This window comes from Anastrepha ludens, chromosome 2 (genome assembly GCF_028408465.1).
Source record: "Anastrepha ludens isolate Willacy chromosome 2, idAnaLude1.1, whole genome shotgun sequence".
In the NCBI taxonomy this organism is placed as follows: domain Eukaryota; kingdom Metazoa; phylum Arthropoda; class Insecta; order Diptera; family Tephritidae; genus Anastrepha; species Anastrepha ludens.
The window spans coordinates 183,839,645-183,861,493 of NC_071498.1; the positions used below are offsets into that span (position 1 = coordinate 183,839,645).

Sequence of the window (21,849 nt, forward strand, 5' to 3'; positions counted from 1 at the left end):
GATAAGGAAATATAAATTTAGTTACACCAACTTAAGGCCGTACTCGAACAATGATAAGAGATACTATTTTACTCAAATATGTAAATGAAAGGTGCATTCTCAAGTAGAAACGTTTATTTTTATTTTAAAAGAGAACAACAGAAATTTAACTGGGGAATCCAATATTTTGTAATCACAAGAGTCCCCTCTTACTCGCTGACTCATTACGGTGCTTTTCACTGCATTTTGGATGAGTGTTTAGCTCAATGAGTGACAGTAAAATGTGAGTTTTCTACACCAAGTTTGGCAAAATTTGTATTTTACAAAACCGCGTTGCACGCACAATTACCTTTTAGGCACCCTTAGGGCACTAAAAGAGGTGAAACTACTGAATAAATCATAAATTAAATGGACAAAATCAAGCAATCTCCTTGTGGCTGCGAAATGAATTTCTTTTGTTACCAAATAAGTGTTGGTCTTTTGTTCTTTAGACATTGATGGGTGGTTTTTGCCATATGGTCTGGCAAACACTTCTAACACTTTTGACCCGGTCTTAACCCCTTTTTCTCAGAAATGAAGTGACACTTTACAAGACACTGCCCACCAAACCATTACGGAGGCTGGATGGTGGCCACGCTGAAGCCTTGAAAGACATTTTTACGTTTTTAGAAGTTTTAGCATCCATTTTGTGGTTTTACTCATTAAAAACTTCTTCAACAGTGAAACTTTTCTGATCTGTGAAAAGAATATTATCATGGCCGTGGACTGCTTGCATCTGACGAGTCTAATTTTAAGTTAAGTGACTGTAAACTTTTATGTGGAGATCATCTGTAATTAGTCTTGGCATGGATCTGGTCGATACATTAATTTCCCTGTACATGGTTTTCTGCTCCCTAAGAGATCTAAGCGAGTTTTACTCGAACGGTTTTTATGGCTGCACTGGTCCGAACCACGCAATGACGACCACTTCTTTTCCTGTCTGTCACATTTTTTTTCTGCGAATTTGTTCTCGCTGTATGCATTGTAAAATTTGTCACAGAATAATTCGGCCATTCGTAAACACTCGCTGGAGGAATTCGGTCAATATCTCTTCAATAACTTTAGTAATGTTGGCTTTCAATGCTTTAGCCGAAGCTGGTTTATCCACAAAGCATTTTGACTTCATATACCGTCACAAATAAAGGTCCAAAGATGTGATATCACATCCATTCATTCGAGACGAGAGATTGCTCATCGAAACGACAACGCAGTAAATCTATTGTTTCACAGCCTGTATGGAAAGAAGCACCGTCTTGTTGGAGCCAAATGTTGTGGAGGTCACGGGCTCCAATTTCCGGCGTCAAAAAGTCGTTTATCATGGCGCGATAGCGTTCGACATTCACTGTTACATTGGCACCAGCCTCGTCTTTTAAGAAATATGGGCCAACGATTCCTTCATTCCATAGGGCGCACCAAAAGTTGTTTTCAGTGGATGTAATGGCTGTTATTGAAAGGCGTCGGCATATACATTAAGCCAAGAATGAGATTCATCGCTAAGCACCATAAATTGGCCTGAGCGCCTGATGAACACTGTTCACAGAGCGTTGATTTTCGTAATTAATTGTACGATTTGTAAGCGTGGTTGAGGTGTAAGTTTTTCCATGATAAAATACTTAAAAAAATTATGTATTTAGTTTGACAGTAGTCACGCGTGATCTGCCAAAAACCCCTATTTGAAGACGTACCTTCAATATCATAACCCCTTAGAACTGCTGGTTACTTCATTTGTTGGACAACAACAAGTATCACACCACGAATTGGAGGGTTAAAAGTCTAAATCCGATATTAACGAAATTTCGAACACTTAACTTAAGAAAGATAATACACGTAGAAGTATATCGAGCACAACAGCTGGTCTTGTCAAATGCACTGAGACCAAAGTCCGAAAAATACGCCTCCTTCAGTATTCTCTCAATACTACAAAAAATCCATTCCAGAAATACCGTAAGAAATATAAAACGCTTTTCATAAATGGCTTCAGATTAATAAAATATTCCCCACTAAGGGTTAAGTGCTGCTAATACTTGAAATATACTCGGGTGAGAACCATACGGACTCCTTGCCTAAGTACCCATTCTCAATTAATTCAATAAAACCAGATGGTTGAACTTTGATTAATTTATTTCTTAAAGGTAATAATTTCAAATTAATTATAAATTTAAGGTTTAAAGTACAAAAATAAATAAATTACATAATAATAATTTAATAATAAAATGTTTTAACTATTTTTTAGCCCCTGGCAGTGGCAGCGACATTAGCGGCTTGCTGTGCTATACCAAGTCCTTGAATGGTGGCATCTCTTGTGTGTTGACCCACGCGTTCCTGTCGAAAACGGAAAGAAAATTAGTAATCCAAAACAAGGGAAATGAAAAAAAATATAGCAATATTTGCAACACTTACGATTTTCTTGCCGATCTTCTTTAGCCAACCTGCCTCCGTTTGTCCTGCGAAAATGGCAATCACCACAGCCAAGAAGATGAAGACTTTGTTGAAGTTCATTTTGCTTGATTTTGTTTTTTTGATAGACAGATTATTTGAAACAAGTCGGCTTGGCTGCTCTTAATTTGATTTACTTGTTGGGCGTTTCAAGTGAGTTTGATAACATTGCAATTGACGCTGTGGCTTTTATAGCGAGCAGAAGTTTGCAGCAGACTCTTATTTCACGGGGGATCACTCGCGTCTATGATAGTGTGATTGTATAGGTACATATATATGGGATTTATGTGTATACAAAATGTGTGCCAACTGTTCGATTTCAATGTCAATGGCATTTGTGCACTGGCATTTTAATATGGAAGAAAGAAGTTGTGTAAGCCCAGAGCCCAGGGTCTCCGTCTATGAGAACAAAAATTTTCATATTTTATATAGAGCACGGGTGGGTTTTTGGGTGCAGTAGCTATCGCAAGGGTTCTGTAAACCTTATTCAGGAGTGCTTATTGGATGTGTATATATGCATGTGTGTGTTTACATAAATATATCTCCATGTAAAAACTCTGAAACATTTGAAATTGCACCGCTATCGTCCGATGAGATGTCCACCTGAGCATTCCTTCTTCAATTGTCTCTTAATGCAATGCACATCCTCTCATATACCCGACGAAAAACTATATTATAAAGCTAGGCGTTTGAGAATTAATTCTACCCCGCAACTTTCGGAACTTTCTAACAAAGCTTCGTTGCTCACGGACCTTCTCAAATTCTTCTTCTATTAGTTTTAGGAAATACAAAGTATTATCAAAGGCATAAAGAGAAGTCTAACAATTTTCTGTTTTATAAACTCTCTTAAACCTTTTTAGCAAATATACAGTTTGTTTTTCAGTAACCTTTTTTGTATGCACAGGTGAAAAATAAATAAAATATAATCCAAATGATTTTTTTAATTAATGTCACAGAAAAAGCTTAGATGAGATTAATTAGGAAAAAAAGGTATTTCAAGTTCGAGTTGTTTTCTTTAAGTATCTCGTTTGACAGCTGTCCGAGTTCGACAGTGCCTCTGTTGTTAGGTGTTAAGTAGAAAGACTACAATTTACTAAAATTTGCCCCGCTTGACGATTATGGATGGTTTTGCTGAAGAAAGTATCAAAGGTAAAAATTATCTCAGATGGAACTCATTCCCATTTGAACGATTAGGTAGACTTTATTTGGACATTGCACGGATATACGAAGCAATTGCATTCCTGCGTTTTACTGCTTTTCGTAAATTGTAGATCCCCTTACTGCAAATGTCAATAAACAAATATAAAAATCCAAAAATATAAAAAGAAACTCGAAGAACTTGAAAGACCCTGTATGATGCACTAAATGGGTGTTATTAATAGCCCAGCTCATGAATTAAACTAAAGATAGAAGCTAATCTTTATCTACGCAAAAAAAATTTCATAGATTATGCCCGGCTGGAGTATATTTTTGATTAGAAAAATAATTATTAGTGGCGTAATATTATATTATGGCGGCCGCCTTAGCCGAATGGGTTGGTGCATGAGTAAATTCTCCGATGTTATTAAGTTCGCCAACGCAGTTCAGTTATTGTGAGCTATACATATTTTTATTTTGGCATTCGATTTGAATGTTTGTGCTCCCAAATATTTGTTCGGATAAGTCATTTAATAAAATTACAAAAACCATTTTCACTATGGTGTGCTTGGGATTGAATCATCGCATCGCATGGTAAATTTTGAATGATCATCTCCAATGGGAGCCAATCTTCCATCGTCCGTATTAGACCCCCGATCTTCCGGTTCAATGAAATGTCTTCTTCAAACATTTCCAAAGATTCATGAGATAACATTCGAAGTCTTCAGAGATCTGGAACTAAAAATACCTACCATTCCTTTTCAATTACGCCTGAGAGAATCCTTTTCCTTCATTTAGGACATTGAAATTGATGAAGTGTGTACTACTCTGACCCTGCCAAAGTATTCGAGAGCCTCACTACAAATCAAATCAATCAAGAAAATATTCATACTTAGTGAGCCCTGAAGCAACTATAGTTGACCTACATACATATATTTATAGTTATAAGTACTATTTCTACTATTCCCAGTGCATCAGAGAAAAATGTGGTTATGTTTTATAAGATTTTTATTAATTATCATTTTTTTACGCGAACTTACAATAATTAAAAAGAAGACGTAAATAAACTAATCTAATATGAATAATTGAATTGATTGTTATTCGTCACTGGAATCCGCGTCGATGTTCTTTAGTATTTTTCCGAGAATGTCAATATTTGTGGCCAATTTGTTAAGTCTTCCTGCATTTTCGTTGACCACAGAAACAACTTGGCTCTATAAAAGCGAAAACCAGAAATAAATAGAGAAAAAAGTGTCTCAAAATTCACTCACAGTTCCTTCATTGAGATCGTCTAACCAATCGGCCCGTGTAAATCCCAGGGCAGCAATGAGCAGGAACACAACAAAGACTGCAACAACTTTTGTATTCATTTTGCATTAAGCGAAATATGGAGAGACAACGAACGTGGAGAGATAAATGATTGGCCTTCATTGAGTCGAGTACTTTTATACACAAAAGGAAGTATTGACTGATGCAAGCGTAGCTGATCGAAGGGGATTTTCTAGTCGTGTGATAAGAAAGCCCATTACGAGAACGCTTTAAGTTGTGAATGGAAGAACAAGAAGACAAGTTGTATTTACATTTTTTACGATGCTGTTTGTGAGAAATACTTTTAACGCATGTACATATAATACATACATATGTATAAGAAAGTTCGTTATACTTAAATAGAGGAGAAGTGGGAATTGAAGCGAAGGCATTGGTGTTAAATAGTTAACAGTCTTGAAGCCCCCTGGGATGGAAAATAATAAATGTTATAAAACAAATGAGGCTATAATTATTATAGTGTGAGTTTCAGTTGTATAAAAAACTTAAACTCAAACAAAATAAAACTTTAGAAACTCATACTTCACTTAATGACCTTGAACTTAATGTAAAACCCCATTTTTAAATAAAGTGCTTATGAATATTTTTTTTTTGTTTTCTGCGCCTTTGAAACATATGAAAAATATGCATTTTATTCGTTAGTAATATTTAATATTTCTTCAACAGGCGTCAATAGCGTAGGGCAGCTATTGATGGTAGGACAGTTTCCCAAACTTATTCTTTTTACTTACATTTATGCTTGAACATATAAAAAAATATTATTTACTTGTTTATTTATAAAACATTATTCCTCTTATAAATTAAAGAACTAGCTATCAGCTAGCTAACTAGCTTTTGCTTTGAATATAAGCAAAAAGACTGTAAATTATTTGTTTTATGCTACCCCGAAACTATGGGCACTAATCCAAAACAAAAGTAATTTCTGTCGTCATTTAATTCCTAATAAGGAATCACTGAAAATGACTAATAACCCCCGCTCATTAAACTTATTCGAAAGCCATTTCTGTATTATTTGCACCAACAGTACAACAACAAATATTGCAAAACCTGAAACAAAGGCAGAAACGAATGTGCAAAAGAAATAGGAAAACGTAAAAAACTACAAACCTACGTCTATGTATGTATGTATATGTACACACCTTCCCCGCTCGAAAATCGATTGGTTCCGAATTGCTGCTGTCAGTGAATTTGCCAATCTTTCGATGTTTCGAAATTAGAGGGTAACCCTAAGTTTTAATTCCACACTGCCACATTGAGCAGTACTGTGTAAAAGTAGCAGAAAAGTTCACAAAATTTTAGTAAATTTTAGCACGAGAAATTTAGTACACTAGTCGACGTTTTTGCTATGGGGTGCGTAGCGAAAAGTGAAATGAAATTTTAATGAATGAATGAATGAAATTTCTGCTCAGTCATTTGGGATTTCTCTGCTTGCGTATGTATGTATGTTTTATTAAAACTGCATTTATGTATGACAGTGAAATAAAAATAAAACAATTCAAATTTGCTGCAATTTCGAAATTTCAAAAGTAAATCACCCATGGGTTTCCATACCTGTATTGTAATTAAAAAATTGGGTGCTGTTACCAAAATTCGTATAATCAAACGCACAATCGCAATAAATCCCCGGCAGAATCTACCCGCCATCGATAGTTGGTTTTAATTATTTTTTTACGCTCCTTACGCGTTGCTCATTTAGTAAATAGTGGCACTTCCTCTTAACCAGTATCAACAGAGGCACTATCGAATTCTGACATGATATTTATGTACACATACACATACATATATATACATCCATAAAAGTGCACTCCTGAATAAGGTTCACAGAACCCTTGCGATCGTTGTTGCACCCAAAAAAACACCTGTGTTTTTGGTAAAATACAAAAAATGTTGTACCCATAAAGTTCGTTCACTTACAGGTATGCGATGATTGCTAAGTAAGTATTGCTATAAATCGCAATGCGAAATTCTAATTATTATTTTATTTCGCTCTATATTTCTTTCCTTCAACAAATGCGAACATGTGCACACGGGTTTTTCTGTAATATTAAGGCATAATTAATAATATCTAACAAAAATTGTAGTAGGATTATGTCTGCAGACCTCTTTTGTATGCCGCCGTCTAATATACTTAGTTTTTACTTTGACGTATCTCCACAGGATTGTATGGGATAAAGTGTTTTTATAATCTAAGGTTATTTTATAATCTCGGATTCCGGGAGAGGAGTTCTGTATGGGTGCTCTCGCTTTTCAATTACGGATTGGGAGTTAAGCTCGTAAAAGTATATGATCTAGCTATATGTGAACCTAATAATAGGCGGAGACCCAGTCAGAGTTCTGGGTAATAAAATTTTTCTCTGATATACTGCGAATAGTAGAAATAGTACCTACAACTATAAATATGCATTTTATTGATCCCATGCCATCATATTCTGCTCGTCTCATGCTTATAAGTCTCAAGTCCTCAGAAATTCGTAGGTCCATACTGAGTCTGTCTTTTACTCATACTATTATTATTGGAGTAATTGATTGTTCCTACTTGTTGGAAAGGACTTGATTTAATGTTTTCTTAGGAACTTCTAGCCTTTTTATGGTGGAAACTTTAAAACTAAGTATGCCAGTAATGCTCCATTACTCGAGTTTTACGGGAGTTAAATTCCGTTCATAATGATGTTGTTCTCGATTTTTGTTTCTCGCTTTCAAGAAGAGCATTTTTAAATCTCTTCAATTCTATATTATAAGGTGTTTTTCAATAGGTGCGCTTCAACTTTTTTCGGATAGGGAGGGCGAACGACGCAATAGTTTTTATTTTTCGCTTGTCATTTGTAAACTTCATTAGTATACATTTCATCATGGAACGATACACACTTGAGCAACGATTGCAAATTGTGCAAATTTTTTATGAAAATAATCGTTCTGTTGCTGCTACTTTAAGAGCATTACGGCCATTTAATCATCTTCAGTGATGAAGCTCACTTTTGGCTCAATGGCTTTGTCAACAAGCAAAATATGCGTTACTGGGCAGAAAGCAATCCACACGTGATTCATGAGGCACCGTTGCATCCCGAAAAAATCACTGTTTGGTGCGGTTTACATGCCGGTGGCGTAATTGGCCCATATTTTTTCGTTGACGAGAACGATCGCCACGTTACTGTGAATGGAAATCGATACCGCGACATGATAAACGATTATTTTTGGCCGCAATTGAATGGTATCGACTTAGACGATATGTGGTTTCAACAGGACGGGGCCACAAGCCACACAGCACACGCTACAATTGATTTGTTGAAGAAATGGACCGGTCGAATGGCCGCCGCGCTCGTGTGATTTGACGCCTCTAGACTATTTTCTTTGGGGTTATGTGAAGTCATTGGTCTACAGTAACAAGCCGGCGACGATTTGTGAGCTCAGAGCCAATATTGAACGCGAAATTGCTGGAATTTCGGCCGATTTATGCAAAAGAGTGGTCGAAAATTGGGTTCAACGAATGGACTTCGTAAAACGTGCACTCGGTGGTCATGCAAAAGAAATCGAATTTCATACTTAAATGTATATGTTCAAACTCGATAATAAAAAAAAAATTAGTTAAAAAAGTCAAACTGTTTGTGTTTTATTAAAAAAAAAAGTTGAAGCGCTCTTACTGAAAAACGCTTTAGTTATTTTTAAATACATGTAATATATCAGTAGTTTAATCTAAGCAACTTTTGTATGATAGTCTGCAAGGATTGTAATTCATAGTTTTAAATAAATAAATAAAATATTGTATATGTGTGTAGATCAACTATAATCCCTTCAGGGCCCACTAAGTAGAAATCCTTTCTTGATTCATTTTGTTTGTAGTGAGGTTCTTTAATACTTTGGCAGGGTCAGAGTTGTGCATACTTTATCAATTTCAATGCCCTAAATTAAGGAAAAGGATTCTCTCAGGCGCTATTGGAAAGGATTGGTAGGTATTATTACTTCCAAATCTCTGAAGAAATCGAAGGTTGTCTGATGAATCTTTGAAAACTCTTTATATAGTAAAATATGAAAAATTGTGCCTTAGACGGAGACCTTGCCATAGACCTTGGCTTACACCACTTCTTTCTTCCATATTAAAATCCCATTGCACAAATGTCATTGACATTGAAATCGAACAGTTCACCCACATTTTGTATACACATTAATAGCATATATACGTACCTATACAATCACACTATCATAGACGCGAGTGATCCCCCGTGAAATAAGAGTCTGCTGCAAACTTCTGCTCGCTATAAAAGCCACAGCGTCAATTGCAATGTTATCAAACTCACTTGAAACGCCCAACAAGTAAATCAAATTAAGAGCAGCCAAGCCGACTTGTTTCAAATAATCTGTCTATCAAAAAAACAAAATCAAGCAAAATGAACTTCAACAAAGTCTTCATCTTCTTGGCTGTGGTGATTGCCATTTTCGCAGGACAAACGGAGGCAGGTTGGCTAAAGAAGATCGGCAAGAAAATCGTAAGTGTTGCAAATATTGCTATATTTTTTTTCATTTCCCTTGTTTTGGATTACTAATTTTCTTTCCGTTTTCGACAGGAACGCGTGGGTCAACACACAAGAGATGCCACCATTCAAGGACTTGGTATAGCACAGCAAGCCGCTAATGTCGCTGCCACTGCCAGGGGCTAAAAAATAGTTAAAACATTTTATTATTAAATATGTAATTTATTTATTTTTGTACTTAAAACCGAAAATTTATAATGAACTTGAAATTATTACCTTTAAGAAATAAATTAAATCAAAGTCAAAATATCTGCTTTTATTTAAGTAATCGAGAATATTTCAAGTATTAGCAGCACTTAACGCTAGAGGGCGAATATTTTACTAATTTCAAATAGCTTATAAAATAACCTCATAATGCCCCCAAATATTAAAAAATTTTAACTTCAACAATTAAACTTTACCACCCCCTCAAGTGCAATGAAGATATTATAAATGCAGTAGAACACTTCAATAATTGCCTTCAACAGGCGGCATGGTGAGTTCCATCACCCCCTCCCTCACTAAGCGGCAACACACACAAGTACCTCTGGCGGTTAAAGATAAATATTTACTGCTCGGTTAAACGGCAAGAAAAACATGGCAAAGAAGTAGACATCCTGAAGACAAAAAAAGATTCAACTTGCTCACCCAAGAGTTTAAAGATATTCTCAAAAAGAAAACAACACACAACTTAAGAACTACCTCATTAACCTCGATGTAACCCCTGCTACTAAGTACTCACTTTGGAAAGCTGCCAAAAATGTAAAAAGGCTAGCTTTTTATCAATCAGTCATTAAAATGGAAAATAATGAATGGGCTAAATCAGATCTCGAAAAAGCTAACACATTTGCTTGGCACTTATCCCGAGTTTTCACACCAAATGGAATCGAACCCCCGCTCAGCACTGCTGAAAAAGTAAAAAAAAAAACCCCTGGGATCCATTCACCAAATGGACCCGCCCATAAAAAAATGTTCGAAGAAAGAAGTAAAAGCAGTAATAAAAAAGCTTGAAACAAAGGAAGCCCCCGGATATGATCCCATCATAGAAGAAGTACTTAAACAACTGCCAGAAGAAGGAGTTTCTTTTCTCACACACATATACAATGCTATCATATTAACGGACTTTGGTAACAACCCCATTGGTTACATCAAAACAAACCGAAAAAAGTGGAAGCGCGAAGCTGGATTTACAGAGAAAGCACAACTTCCTAAATCGCATGGTTAAAATAAGCGCGCGTTGCGGTAGAAGAAAACGAATCGAATGCTAAAGAAGCAATGAAGCAGGCCGCAAATGAGACACACCACTGTAGGGACCTCTATAGAACAGTGAAGCAACTAGCGAAGCACCCGTCTACCTCTAACAAGGGAAAACTTTTACAAAATACTATTCTCTAACTCTGATGAAGGCAGTGATTTACAAAGCAATTGCGATAGACACGTAGAAAGCCATAATGTCCGGACACAACTCTCCTCCATACAAGAAATAACAGATAGTAGCACTAAAAGTCTATAAGGCACCTCCCATTGATGACATCAAACCAAAACTAGTAAAGTCAGACCCCATTACTAGCGCTAACCTCGTTCAACCCATCATCGAACAAGACAAGAAGACAAGAAAGGTGTTATATTCAAAATTCCAAAAAAGGCAATCTTTCATAATGTACTAACCGGAGAGGAATCACACTTATACGCAGCGCTAACAAAATCATTTTCCATATTATAAGTAAGCGATCAATATTATGTGAAGAACACGCTGGCATCAGGCCGCACCGATCATGTTTTGACCACGTAAATAGCCTTCAGGTAATAGTTGAGTCAAGTGTGGAATATCACTCACCGCTTTATCTAATATTTATTGATTTTGCTAAGACATTCGATACTCTTCGACCCGACGATATTTCGGACGCGCTCCGATGTAAAGGCATTTGAAAAAATAATCAGCTTCATAATAAACTTATGTACATGCGGAAGCTGCCGAATTCTACACGAAGGACAATAAACGATCCAATAAGCGTAAAATCTGGAGTTAACAAGGCTACCCGCTCTCTCAATTTCTCTTTAACATTGTACTAGACATCATTTTAGATCAGACTTTAGTTATTCAGCGATTACGCCGACAAAACACGAATCAATATATCGACCCTGACATCTAAAGTGCGACTCAATATTAATGTTTCTAAAACCAAGGTTATGCCCATAGATACAAACAGCACCCGTCCATTCTACTAAACTCAACACCTATAGCGGAAGTTCAAATTATCTGCTTTCTAGGTTGAAATAATACCTCTGGCGTCTGTGTCAATGACATCGAAGACAGAATAATTAAGTCGCAGCAAGCATTCGGGCAATTGAAAAACGTCTGGAGCTCCTCAATCCTGTCGCGTGCAACTAAATTAGGAATATAAAATTCCAACGTATACCAACCATGTAGGAGTATACCAATGATAAGGAGGCGAGAAACAATATCCAACGACAGGCTGTGGGAACTGACTAATGGTTATGGTTAATGGTTGTAAAGGGTTAAGGAGTAGCCCTTTAGCACTGCGACCATATTGATCTATTGTGCACCCCATGCCGTCTATTGACTGTTAAGTATGCTTATGAATTGTACCAGCTCCTTCTGAGGGAGTGATTGAAGGTCTTCATCTGTAAGCATGGACTTGTTTAAAAACCTTTTCCTTCTATGCGTCAACCCCGGACATTCGATAATGAGATGTTCCATAGACTCCTCATCTTCGCAGCAGAATCTGCAGGTGCTGGTGTTAGTTATGCCTAATTTATGTAAGTGTTTGTTGCAGGTGAAGTGACCCGTGAGGGCGCCTGTGAGAGTGCGAATGCTCTTTTTGTTTAACGTGAGGGTCATGTTGGCTCTTTTAGCGTTGAAACTTAGGAACTTTTTGGAGTGTCTAAGACCCTCTACATTGTTCCAATGCTGATTTAATAGAGTTTTGGCCCAGTATTTTACTTTTTGTTTTAGGTTGTTTTTGTTGAATCCGAACATAGGACTAGGTCCGATGAAGTTTTCATCTGCCCCTTTTTTGGCTTGAAAGTCTGCCTTTTCGTTGCCGTCATATCCCTCATGTCCCGGTACCCAAATTAATGATACATTGTTTTTGGATGCCAGATTATTGAGTGACTTGTGGCATTCTAAGAGGGTTTTTGAGTTGTATGTATAGCTATCTAAAGCTTTTAGGACTGATTGGCTGTCCGAGAGTATTTTAATCCTTACTCTCTTGTGGTTTCTGCGTTGCATGATGTTTACTGCTTCCATTATTGCGTATAGTTCCGCTTGGAAGATAGTGGTGTCCCTGGTGAGAGTGTATGATTTGTGGATTCTGGGCCCCACTACACCTGCTCCTACACCATAAGGTGTTTTTGATCCATCAATGTACCATTTTTGTGAATCATCATTCATCCATTTCGGGTTTGTTTTCCACTCGATCCTCTCAGGAAAGGTAACTGTGTATCCTTTTGTGAAACAGAGGGTTGGGTCAATGTGGTCTGAAACTTGAGCCATGCTTATGGTGTTTTTGATTTTATTTAGGATATTTAGGTGACCGGTGAGGTTGCCCAATTTGAAATTTACTTTCATGTGTAGCATGAGTGCTTGCGTAGCTGCTTCCTCTTGGATTGCTATATGAAGTGGTGGGAGATTAAGGAGTGCTTCCATGCCAGCTGTTGGGGTAGTTCTCATAGCCCCTGTGATGCATAGACAAGCAAGCCTTTGTACTTTTCCCAGTTTGGTTATCGCTGTTTGTTGGATAGATTTGCTCCACCATACTAGTGCCCCATACAGTATGATTGGTCTAACCATTTGGGTGTATATCCAGAGGGCCATACTAGGCCTGAGGCCCCAGGATCTCCCTAGTAATTGTTTGGTTGTCCACAAGGATTTCGTGGCTTTTTTTGTTATATTATTTATATGTGATTCCCAAGTGAGTTTTTTATCTAAGGTTAAGCCTAGATATTTGACCTCTTCCTTTAGTTCTATCACTGTTTCATTTAGTTTCAATGCAGGAAACTCTAACTTTCTTTTTCTTGTGAAGGGGATTATTGTGGTTTTGTTAGGGTTGATCGACAGCTCCTCCTTTTTACACCATTCCCATCTTGCGTTCAAGGCATTTTGCATTAAGTCTGTTAGTGTCCTTTCATGGTTGCCTTTTATTATAACAGATATGTCATCTGCATAACCAATGGTTATAAATCCCTTATTGTTTAGGTGCTGCACCAAGTCATCAACTAGTAGGGACCATAGCAGTGGAGAAAGAACTCCTCCTTGCGGACATCCCTTTACTGTTGTGACATTAAGTTCAGCTTGGCCTAACGAGGCTTTAATAATCCTCTGATTAAGCATTTGGCTTATCCAGTGAGTTAATATTGGGTTTGCACCTCTTTTTTCGAGTGCTGTTTCCATGGATTTGTAATTTGCGTTGTCGAAGGCTCCCTCTATGTCCATAAAGGAACATAGGGCTATTTCTTTTTGATTTAGGGCCTTTTCTATATTGACAACGAGTGTGTGCAGTGCTGTGACTGTGGATTTCCCTTTTTGGTAAGCACATTGCAGCTTATGAAGGGGTTTTTTGAAGATTACTTCTTCTCTTAGATGGTATTCGAGTAGTTTTTCCATTGTCTTTAGCATGAACGATGATAGACTGATTGGTCTGTAAGATTTTGGAGAGTCAGGGGGTTTGTTACCTCCCTTAGGAATAAATATTACCTTCACTTTCCTCCATATCTTTGGAATGTATTCCAATATTAGGCTAGCTCTGAAGATTTTCACCATGACTCGGATCAGTTCCACAGTGCCTTTGGATAGAAGTGCTGGGAATATTCCATCCGGCCCTGGTGATTTAAAGGGTTTAAAGGAGTTAATTGCCCACTCTACCCTTTCGAAATTTATGATTTTATTGACAAATGAGACCGTAGATCTCCGTTGATGGTGAGTTACCATGTCTAGACTATTGTCGATTGATGGGTCACGACTTTTACAATCTGGGAAGTGAGTCTTTAGAAGAAGCTCTAGTGTTTCTACGAATGTGTTGGTAATAGTTCCGTTTGGACCTTTTAGTGTGCCTATGGGACTTGAGTCACCTTTGGAAAGTGATTTTTGGATTCTAGCTGTTGCTGGAGTATCTTTTAGATCCTCGCAGAAGTTTTTCCAGGAGTTTCGTTTGGATTTCCTTAGTTCTTTGTTATAGTTAGTTAGGGATTTCCTATATTCTACCCATTTGTTTGTTTTCTTTGCAGTGTTGAATAGTTTTCTCGTTGCTTTCCGAAGTTTGTCAAGTTCGTTGTTCCACCAGGGGACCCTCTTCGTGGAGGATTTAATTTTTAGTGGACAACAGTCTTGATATGAGGCCATGATTGAGTCAGTCATTTCTGTTACTGCCTCTTCTAGTTCCTCTGTTGATGTTATTTTGCTTACGCTGTTATTAAGCTTAGCTGAAAGACATTCATTGTATCTTTTCCAGTTTGCTGTTTTTGGGCTTCTGTAAAATGTGGAGAACTTTACCACCCCATTTAGGTCAAAGAGTATTTGTTTGTGGTCAGACATTGAGTCCTCATCCGAGACTCTCCAGTTACTGATCATATTCAAAGATTTGTTAGTAATTAGAGTTAAGTCGAGTACCTCTTGTCGTATTGCGTTTACAAAAGTGGGTTTATTACCCCTGTTTACTATTGTTATATTACTAAGTAATAAAAATTCAAGGAGTGACTCACCTCTGTTGTTTGTATTTGTGCTTCCCCATGCCACATTGTGGGAGTTGGCGTCGCATCCATTTACGAGGGTTAGATTGTGGGTTTGGCAATACTCCACTAGGCCTCTGATTTTTTCTGGTGGTACTATGTCGGCGTCTCCGGGGAAATAAGCTGAGGCGATTACGACCTCTCTCTTGCTTCCGCCAGACTCCGCTTCGACCAGTATTGTTGATGTGTCGCCATCCATGAATTCTGTGAATGGCAAGAATTTAATATTGGTATCTATGATTATCGCAGCCCTAGGTTTGACAGCGCTTTTGTCATAAATTACCTGTGTGTTTTGGACATTGAGGCCTTGAGGGCGGCCTCTGTAGATCCAGGGCTCTTGGATCAGCCCTATGTTGATACCTCCGGCAAGTCTTCTGCTAAGCTCAGTGGTGGCAGCCTTAGCATGGTGAAGATTTGCCTGGAGGCACCTCATTTCGCCGGTTGGTTTTCGGAGTCTTTGGGAGGACTTTTGTCCTCTTCTTGTAACTCCACTGCCTCCATTTGGTCAACTAACTCTTCGGTCGTTATATTTTCAGATTTCACCCTGAGGGTCACTTGTATGAAACGGTAGTTTACCCTACCATTGTACTCCTTCAGGCTGGCGGCTGATTTTTGGTCTACCGCTACGACTAGCGTTACGTTGGAGCCTCTTTCGGCTCTTTTTAGCAGGCGCCAGGAATCAACATTGAGGCCTTTATTCTGCCCCTGCACAAAGTCCAGTATCTTGGCTGTCTCGACTTTGACTGAGTTGGGAAAGTACCCCACTGCGATCCGAGAGTGAGGCATTTTGGATTCCTCTGTGGCCCACAGTGTTGCACCCTCCCACGGCGACGCATTAGAAATGGCCGCCTTGACCCATTCCGCCGAAGTGCTCTCCTTACAATGCAGGACAAGGTATCCTCCCTTGTAGGTAGTGCCCAAGAACGCTGGTTTTGTGGCCATGTTTTTCCCCGCCAGTATTTTGTCTAACAGGAGTTGTTGGATGGAGTCCATTTGTTCGGTTGTCAGTACCGTGTTGGGGTAGTCCCTAGCAAGTACTGCCAACCTGACTCCTGTTGTTATGTCTTTGTATGTGGCAGTGGGCTGCCACTTTTTACTCTTTAGAGTTGCGTCTTTCGATGTGGACGGACCATCATCTTTAGGCCGCTTTTTTGCTGTTGCTTCGGGTGGTGTGTCCTCAACCGACCTTAGTCGTTTCGGCGCCGTCGTTGGTTTTCCTGTGTTTTTGCACATGGACTCCAGAGCCTTAGCATAAGCTTCTTCTCTGGTTAGCCCTTTTTTTTAGGAAGTGTGCAAGTCTTCTCTTGCCCGCACCACTGAGCCTTTTTGACTGTTCCGTTTTCGGCCCTTCGCCATCGGTGTTTGGAGTCGTCTCGGCAGTTCTCACGCCTTCAACTGCGGACCGTTCCTCCTTATTAGTTTGAGGTTTGGTGGCCTCTTCCTGTTGAGGTGTGACCGCCTCTGGTTTTTGAGGTTTTTTGTTAGCCTCTTGGTTGAAGCCTCCTTGGCCGCTTCCGCCATTTTTTTGTTTTTGATTGCTGGTATTCATTTTGTTCCCACGAGTAAAGGGGTATATCGGTCACCTGCGCCAGTGCACCGGTAGCGCAGGAAGGCATTTTTGAAATGGGGCCTCGCCAGGGCGCCCCAAGTCCGCATACTAGCGACTAGATCCCCCTCTAGCCAAGCATCCCACGGCGTATGCTGTTCCACCTTGGATTGGGGATTTATACTTACCCAAGGAAGTTTACTCTTCCCGCCCGACTATATTAGCCAGGACCCCAACAGAGACATGACCGTGCTGGGGTATCCTGTTTCCAGTGGCCACCACGGGGAGGAAATAGTCGCACTTCCGACAGTCTTGCAGTTACGGCACAAAGTCCACGAAGGCCTTTGCGTTGTTCCCCCTACAAAGACTGCCAGCAATGACCACCTGACTAACTGATATTCTAAAAAGAAAATGGAATTAGATCAGCTATACACTTAGGAAACCTGCACAAGATGTAACGAGGGAAGCAATCGAATCACGCAGCCGAGGATATCCAGCGCTCACTTGGAGAAGACAGCTAGAGAAGGAAGTGAATTGAAGTGGAATAGAATGAAATGAATGTCATTGGAAAGGGATAGATTTAAGACTTTTGTTGTGACCCTATGCTTTACTATGGAGCGGAAGTAATAAATATATATGTATATACATATATGTAGATACATACGTCCCTGAAAGATGTTTAGCCAAGCTTCTTCAATCTCTTGAGATGGTAATAATGTCTTACAATTTGATTAATTAAATGTAAAAAATCCTCGCCTACAAATATTTTTAATTTAACTTAATTTAACATTTTCCAAATACCCTTTGCCTGACATGAATACGTAAATTTAATTTTGAGGCTGTTAGTAAATCAGAATTTATTTGTAGTCTGTCGGAAAATTTGCTTATTGCATTTACAACAGTTTGAGGCATCAAAATTAGTTATCTGTAGAAGATATTATTCAGAAATTCGATGCTTCCTGTCAACAACTAATAAAACTTTAGGGAGGACTCTGCAAAAAATTCTAGAATTAGCAATTCACAAAGGCACGGTATTCTACCAAAATAAGACAAGGCCAACACTTATTTGGTAACTTAGGCCTTCGGTAGAAAATGATTTCACATCCACAATGTGTAAAGGGTGCCTAAAGAGTCATTCAATGAGTTAAACACTCATCCGAAATGCGGTGAAAATTGTCGTAATGAATCAATGAGTCAGAAAGGGCTATTGTGATTACAAAATATTGAATTCTCCAACTAAATTTTTGGTGTTCTTTTTTCAAATAAAACTAAACGATTTTAACTCTAGAATGCACCTTTCATTTACATATTTGAGTAAAATAGTTTCTATTATTATTATTATGACAGACTTAATTTGATGTGACATTTGTATGTATTCCCTTATCAGTAAGGCGAGTTGTTGGTTTAAAAACGGGGATTTTCGCAAAATATATACGTACATGGATGGATGTCTGTACTTACACACCTATACATACTTTGCGCTATTCGGCACATCGATAAGTATGTATGTATGTATGTAGATTCATAAATTCGTACACACAAAGCAGACTCACAGAACAGGTCGGGCTTACTGAGCTGATCGAAATAATGAAATCGTCGAGTTGAGTAAAAGACAAAAACCATAATAAAAAATAAATAGAATTGCAGAGTACTCTCACCTTATCAGTATCACTTTTACACACACGAACTTCATACGAGTGTAGTGGATGGATGAAAAGTGCTAGTGATCCCCCGAAAAATGATAGGCATGTGATTTTTTTCTACAGACGCCTTTGACAGACGAACTTCTACTGATCGGTATAAAAACCACAGCCGTCAGATGCAATGCTATCAAACTCACTTGAAACGTCTCAACGAGAACAGTTAGCAAATCAAATCAAACAAAATGAACTTCAACAAAGTCTTCATCTTCTTGGCTGTGATGATTGCCATTTTCGCAGGACAAACGGAGGCAGGTTGGCTGAAGAAGATCGGCAAGAAAATCGTAAGTGTTGCAAATATTGCAATATCTTTTCCATTCCCCTTGTTTAGGATTACTAATTTTCTTTCCATTCTCGACAGGAACGTGTGGGTCAACACACAAGAGATGCCACCATTCAAGGACTTGGTATAGCGCAGCAAGCCGCTAATGTCGCTGCCACTGCCAGGGGTTAAAAATTAGTTAAAACCTTCTATTATTAATTTATTTATTTTTGACCATAAATATTTGCTGCCTGTTAAGAAATCCATATTTATTTTTTCATAATTTGTATGCTCATTACCTTTAAGAAAATAAATTATGTCATTCAAATTCTACTCTAAATATTCCACCTATTATTTCAATTGAGGTAGGCGCTTGAATGAGCACCAGTACTTCTTCTGTACAGGGCATTTGTTGTACGCTTGATGACATCACAAAACGCGGGCATATCCTAACAGTCAGAAATAAGATTCTAAATTCACCACATCATTCATTCATTCCAGTCCCGTAAGAAACGTTATGAACTGGCTAATCCCAGACATTACTCCTTAGCCGACGCGGAGCCCACTTGTGAGGTATCAAGTTGTGTTGGGGCTAGAAGGAATGAGCACAAAAGTCAGTTTCTGAGTTTTATATTAGTAGAGCTTTTTGTATCATCATCGGTTACTGCCTAGTGGGAGCACAGGGGAAGCGTATGTGATTTCTTGGAGGACGTTTTGCCAGAACGCGACATCACTGCCTAAACTCTTACTTACTCTGCAACTATCCATAAAATTCATCGTTTACTAGAGAGCTGAAGTGGTTTCATCGCATCGGGAATTAGAGGGAGGTTTGCGTCTGATCAGTTTACATCACATTTGGACTTCAAACCTTCAAGCCTTTTGAAACAATAATCTTGAACTTCATCTAAAAACAATATTCCCAAAGTTTACATCTTGGTTGAAGCCAAGATTTACCTGCAGCAATGCAAAAATTTACAGCCTTTAAATGGTCGTTGCAAGTAGCTATGCAAGTTCAAAAATATGAATGCGTTGGTAAACACTTTTGGATGTATTTAGTACTTCGGAGTTGGACTTGCACGTCTGTCTAGAAAGTTAAGTAAATTTTAAGATTGTAGAAAGTAATATTCAAGGAACAAATTGTTTATGGACAATTAGGATTTGCGAGCTTAAGAGTTCTGACCGTTAAATGCGTTTCCAAAAATATTGCCCAATCGAGATTCATTTTTAGGGCATTCATTGTACGACTGTCAAGTTTATTATAAAACTCTAATAGTTTTATTATTTTCCATTAAACGCAAAAGTTTTCTATTTCCAAACTGTTTGCCATCCCATTCGATTTTCAGGGCAGATGAGGGCGGATTTAACCAATTTTAAACAGGATTAAAAATCTGTGTAGGATTATGAATTCAAGATTACTATGAGCTTGCAGTAAAGTTCATTGAATTGTGAAAATCTCCATTTTGGGGAAAACATGGCATTAAAGCAGCGAGGCTAAAGAACTGAAATTTATTATTGGTTTTATTCAAAATTGGAGACGAAATTAAAATGGAATTTGTATCCGTTAATGACATTCTCTAAAAAACAGTTTATACAACAACAACAAAAGCAAAATCATTAAATACCTACAACAATCACAAAGAAAACAAAAACGCTAATTTTTAGAAAAAACGATTTTTTATTAAAGTTATTTATAAATTATCTACATTATTCTTCATATTTCTAAACAAAATAAATAAATAATGACTTAGCGGTAAATTAAAATTAAATTGTAGGTATTTCCTATATGCAGAATCGTCCTGCCCCTTCAGAATCGCAGCAACATTGGCGGCCTGTTGTGCCACAGCGATGGTCTGAATGGTAGCATCTCGGGTATGTTGACCAACGCGCTCCTAATATATTTAAATACAAATTTAATAAAATGTATCTTAGTTTTTATCTAAAATTTATTTCTCTTCAATTACAATTTTTTTGCCGACCTTCTTAAGCCAGCCTCCTTCAGTTTGTCCAGCAAAGACGACGATGAAAAGAGCAAGAAAAACAAATACTTTGTTAAAGTTCATTTTGTTTGAATATATTTTTCACATTGTAAGTCTTTATTTGAACTTGAATTGATTTTTCACACTCGGTGGTTGCTGGTTCTTGCTATTCGGTTAAAGGTCATTCAGTAGGCCATCATTGCTTTTATATGACAAAACATTCCAACAGATGGTAACTGAAGCAGCTGCATTCGTGAGTTACGCTTATGAATCATTCACTAAACTCTTGTTATGATAGCGGAAGTTGATTGCCGGGGGATTTATTGCGAACTTGTGTTTGATTATCCAAATTTTGGTAACAGCATCCCAATTTTTTAATTACAATAAAGATATGGAAACCCATGGGTGATTTACTTTTGAAATTTCGAAATTCCGAAAAGAAATGTTGTAGGAAATTTGAATTGTTTTATTTTTACTTCACTGTCATACAAAAATGTAATTTTAATAAATCATATACATACATACGCAAGCAGAAAAAAAGTCCCAATTGACTGAGCAGACATTCATTCATTAAAATTTCATGCACTCGTAACATAAAGTTCGCGCGCTTTTCTAAATGCTGCATTCACTATGAGCCCCGTAGGAAAAACTTCTACTAGAGTACCAAATTTGTCTTGGAAAAATTTGCTAACATTTTCTGAACTTTTCTGGTACTTTTATACGGAACTGCTTAATGTGGCTATGTGGAACAAACAAATCAGCGTTACCCTCTTGTTCCGAAACATCGAAGTATACTTTTAATCGAGTACAATTGACAAATTCACTGACAGCAGCAATTCGGAACCAATCGGTTTTCGAGCGGGGAAGGTGTACACATATACATACATAAACGTAGGTTTGTAGTTTTTTACGTTTTCCTATTTCTTTTGCACATTCGTTTCTGCCTTTGTCTCAGGTTTTGCAATATTTGTTGTTGTACTGTTGGTGCAAATAATATTGTACAGAAATGGTTTTCGAATAATTTTAATGATCGTGGATTATGAGTCATTTTCGGTGATTCCTTAGAGGAAATTTATTATGTTTTATTTCTTCATAAAGTAAATTAAACCAATATTCTTGGAAATTAAAAAACCGTTTATTGTAATAAAATTGTGTAATATTTAAGCTTATACTTCTTTCAAATGGATTTTTAAAT

At 37.7% G+C, this 21,849-nt stretch overlaps 3 protein-coding genes across 3 annotated transcripts; 2 read left to right on the top strand and 1 right to left on the bottom strand.

The window, feature by feature from the left end:
- Positions 1–2,121: 2,121 nt before the first annotated feature.
- Positions 2,122–2,630, bottom strand: LOC128860874 (cecropin-1-like). Its single transcript, XM_054098664.1, has 2 exons — positions 2,419–2,630; positions 2,122–2,340 (listed from the first exon to the last, which is right to left on the bottom strand). The coding sequence occupies exons 1-2, from the start codon at positions 2,515–2,517 to the stop codon at positions 2,248–2,250; spliced, it is 192 nt and encodes a 63-aa protein (XP_053954639.1). The 5' UTR covers positions 2,518–2,630; the 3' UTR covers positions 2,122–2,247.
- A 6,559-nt stretch (positions 2,631–9,189) lies between these two features.
- Positions 9,190–9,690, top strand: LOC128860891 (cecropin-1-like). Its single transcript, XM_054098684.1, has 2 exons — positions 9,190–9,398; positions 9,477–9,690. Exons 1-2 carry the CDS (start codon positions 9,300–9,302, stop codon positions 9,567–9,569), a joined length of 192 nt encoding a protein of 63 aa, XP_053954659.1. The 5' UTR covers positions 9,190–9,299; the 3' UTR covers positions 9,570–9,690.
- An 8,847-nt stretch (positions 9,691–18,537) lies between these two features.
- Positions 18,538–19,018, top strand: LOC128856082 (sarcotoxin-1C-like). Its single transcript, XM_054091454.1, has 2 exons — positions 18,538–18,700; positions 18,778–19,018. The coding sequence occupies exons 1-2, from the start codon at positions 18,602–18,604 to the stop codon at positions 18,868–18,870; spliced, it is 192 nt and encodes a 63-aa protein (XP_053947429.1). The 5' UTR covers positions 18,538–18,601; the 3' UTR covers positions 18,871–19,018.
- Positions 19,019–21,849: the final 2,831 nt, after the last annotated feature.

Bases quoted from the DNA above. Each gene is read 5' to 3' on its own strand.
- LOC128860891 (XM_054098684.1), top strand. From the start codon at position 9,300: ATGAACTTCAACAAAGTCTTCATCTTCTTGGCTGTGGTGATTGCCATT. The intron at 9,399-9,476 runs GTAAGTGTTGCA...CGTTTTCGACAG, and splicing joins AGAAGATCGGCAAGAAAATC to GAACGCGTGGGTCAACACAC.
- LOC128856082 (XM_054091454.1), top strand. From the start codon at position 18,602: ATGAACTTCAACAAAGTCTTCATCTTCTTGGCTGTGATGATTGCCATT. The intron at 18,701-18,777 runs GTAAGTGTTGCA...CATTCTCGACAG, and splicing joins AGAAGATCGGCAAGAAAATC to GAACGTGTGGGTCAACACAC.
- LOC128860874 (XM_054098664.1), bottom strand. From the start codon at position 2,517: ATGAACTTCAACAAAGTCTTCATCTTCTTGGCTGTGGTGATTGCCATT. The intron at 2,341-2,418 runs GTAAGTGTTGCA...CGTTTTCGACAG, and splicing joins AGAAGATCGGCAAGAAAATC to GAACGCGTGGGTCAACACAC.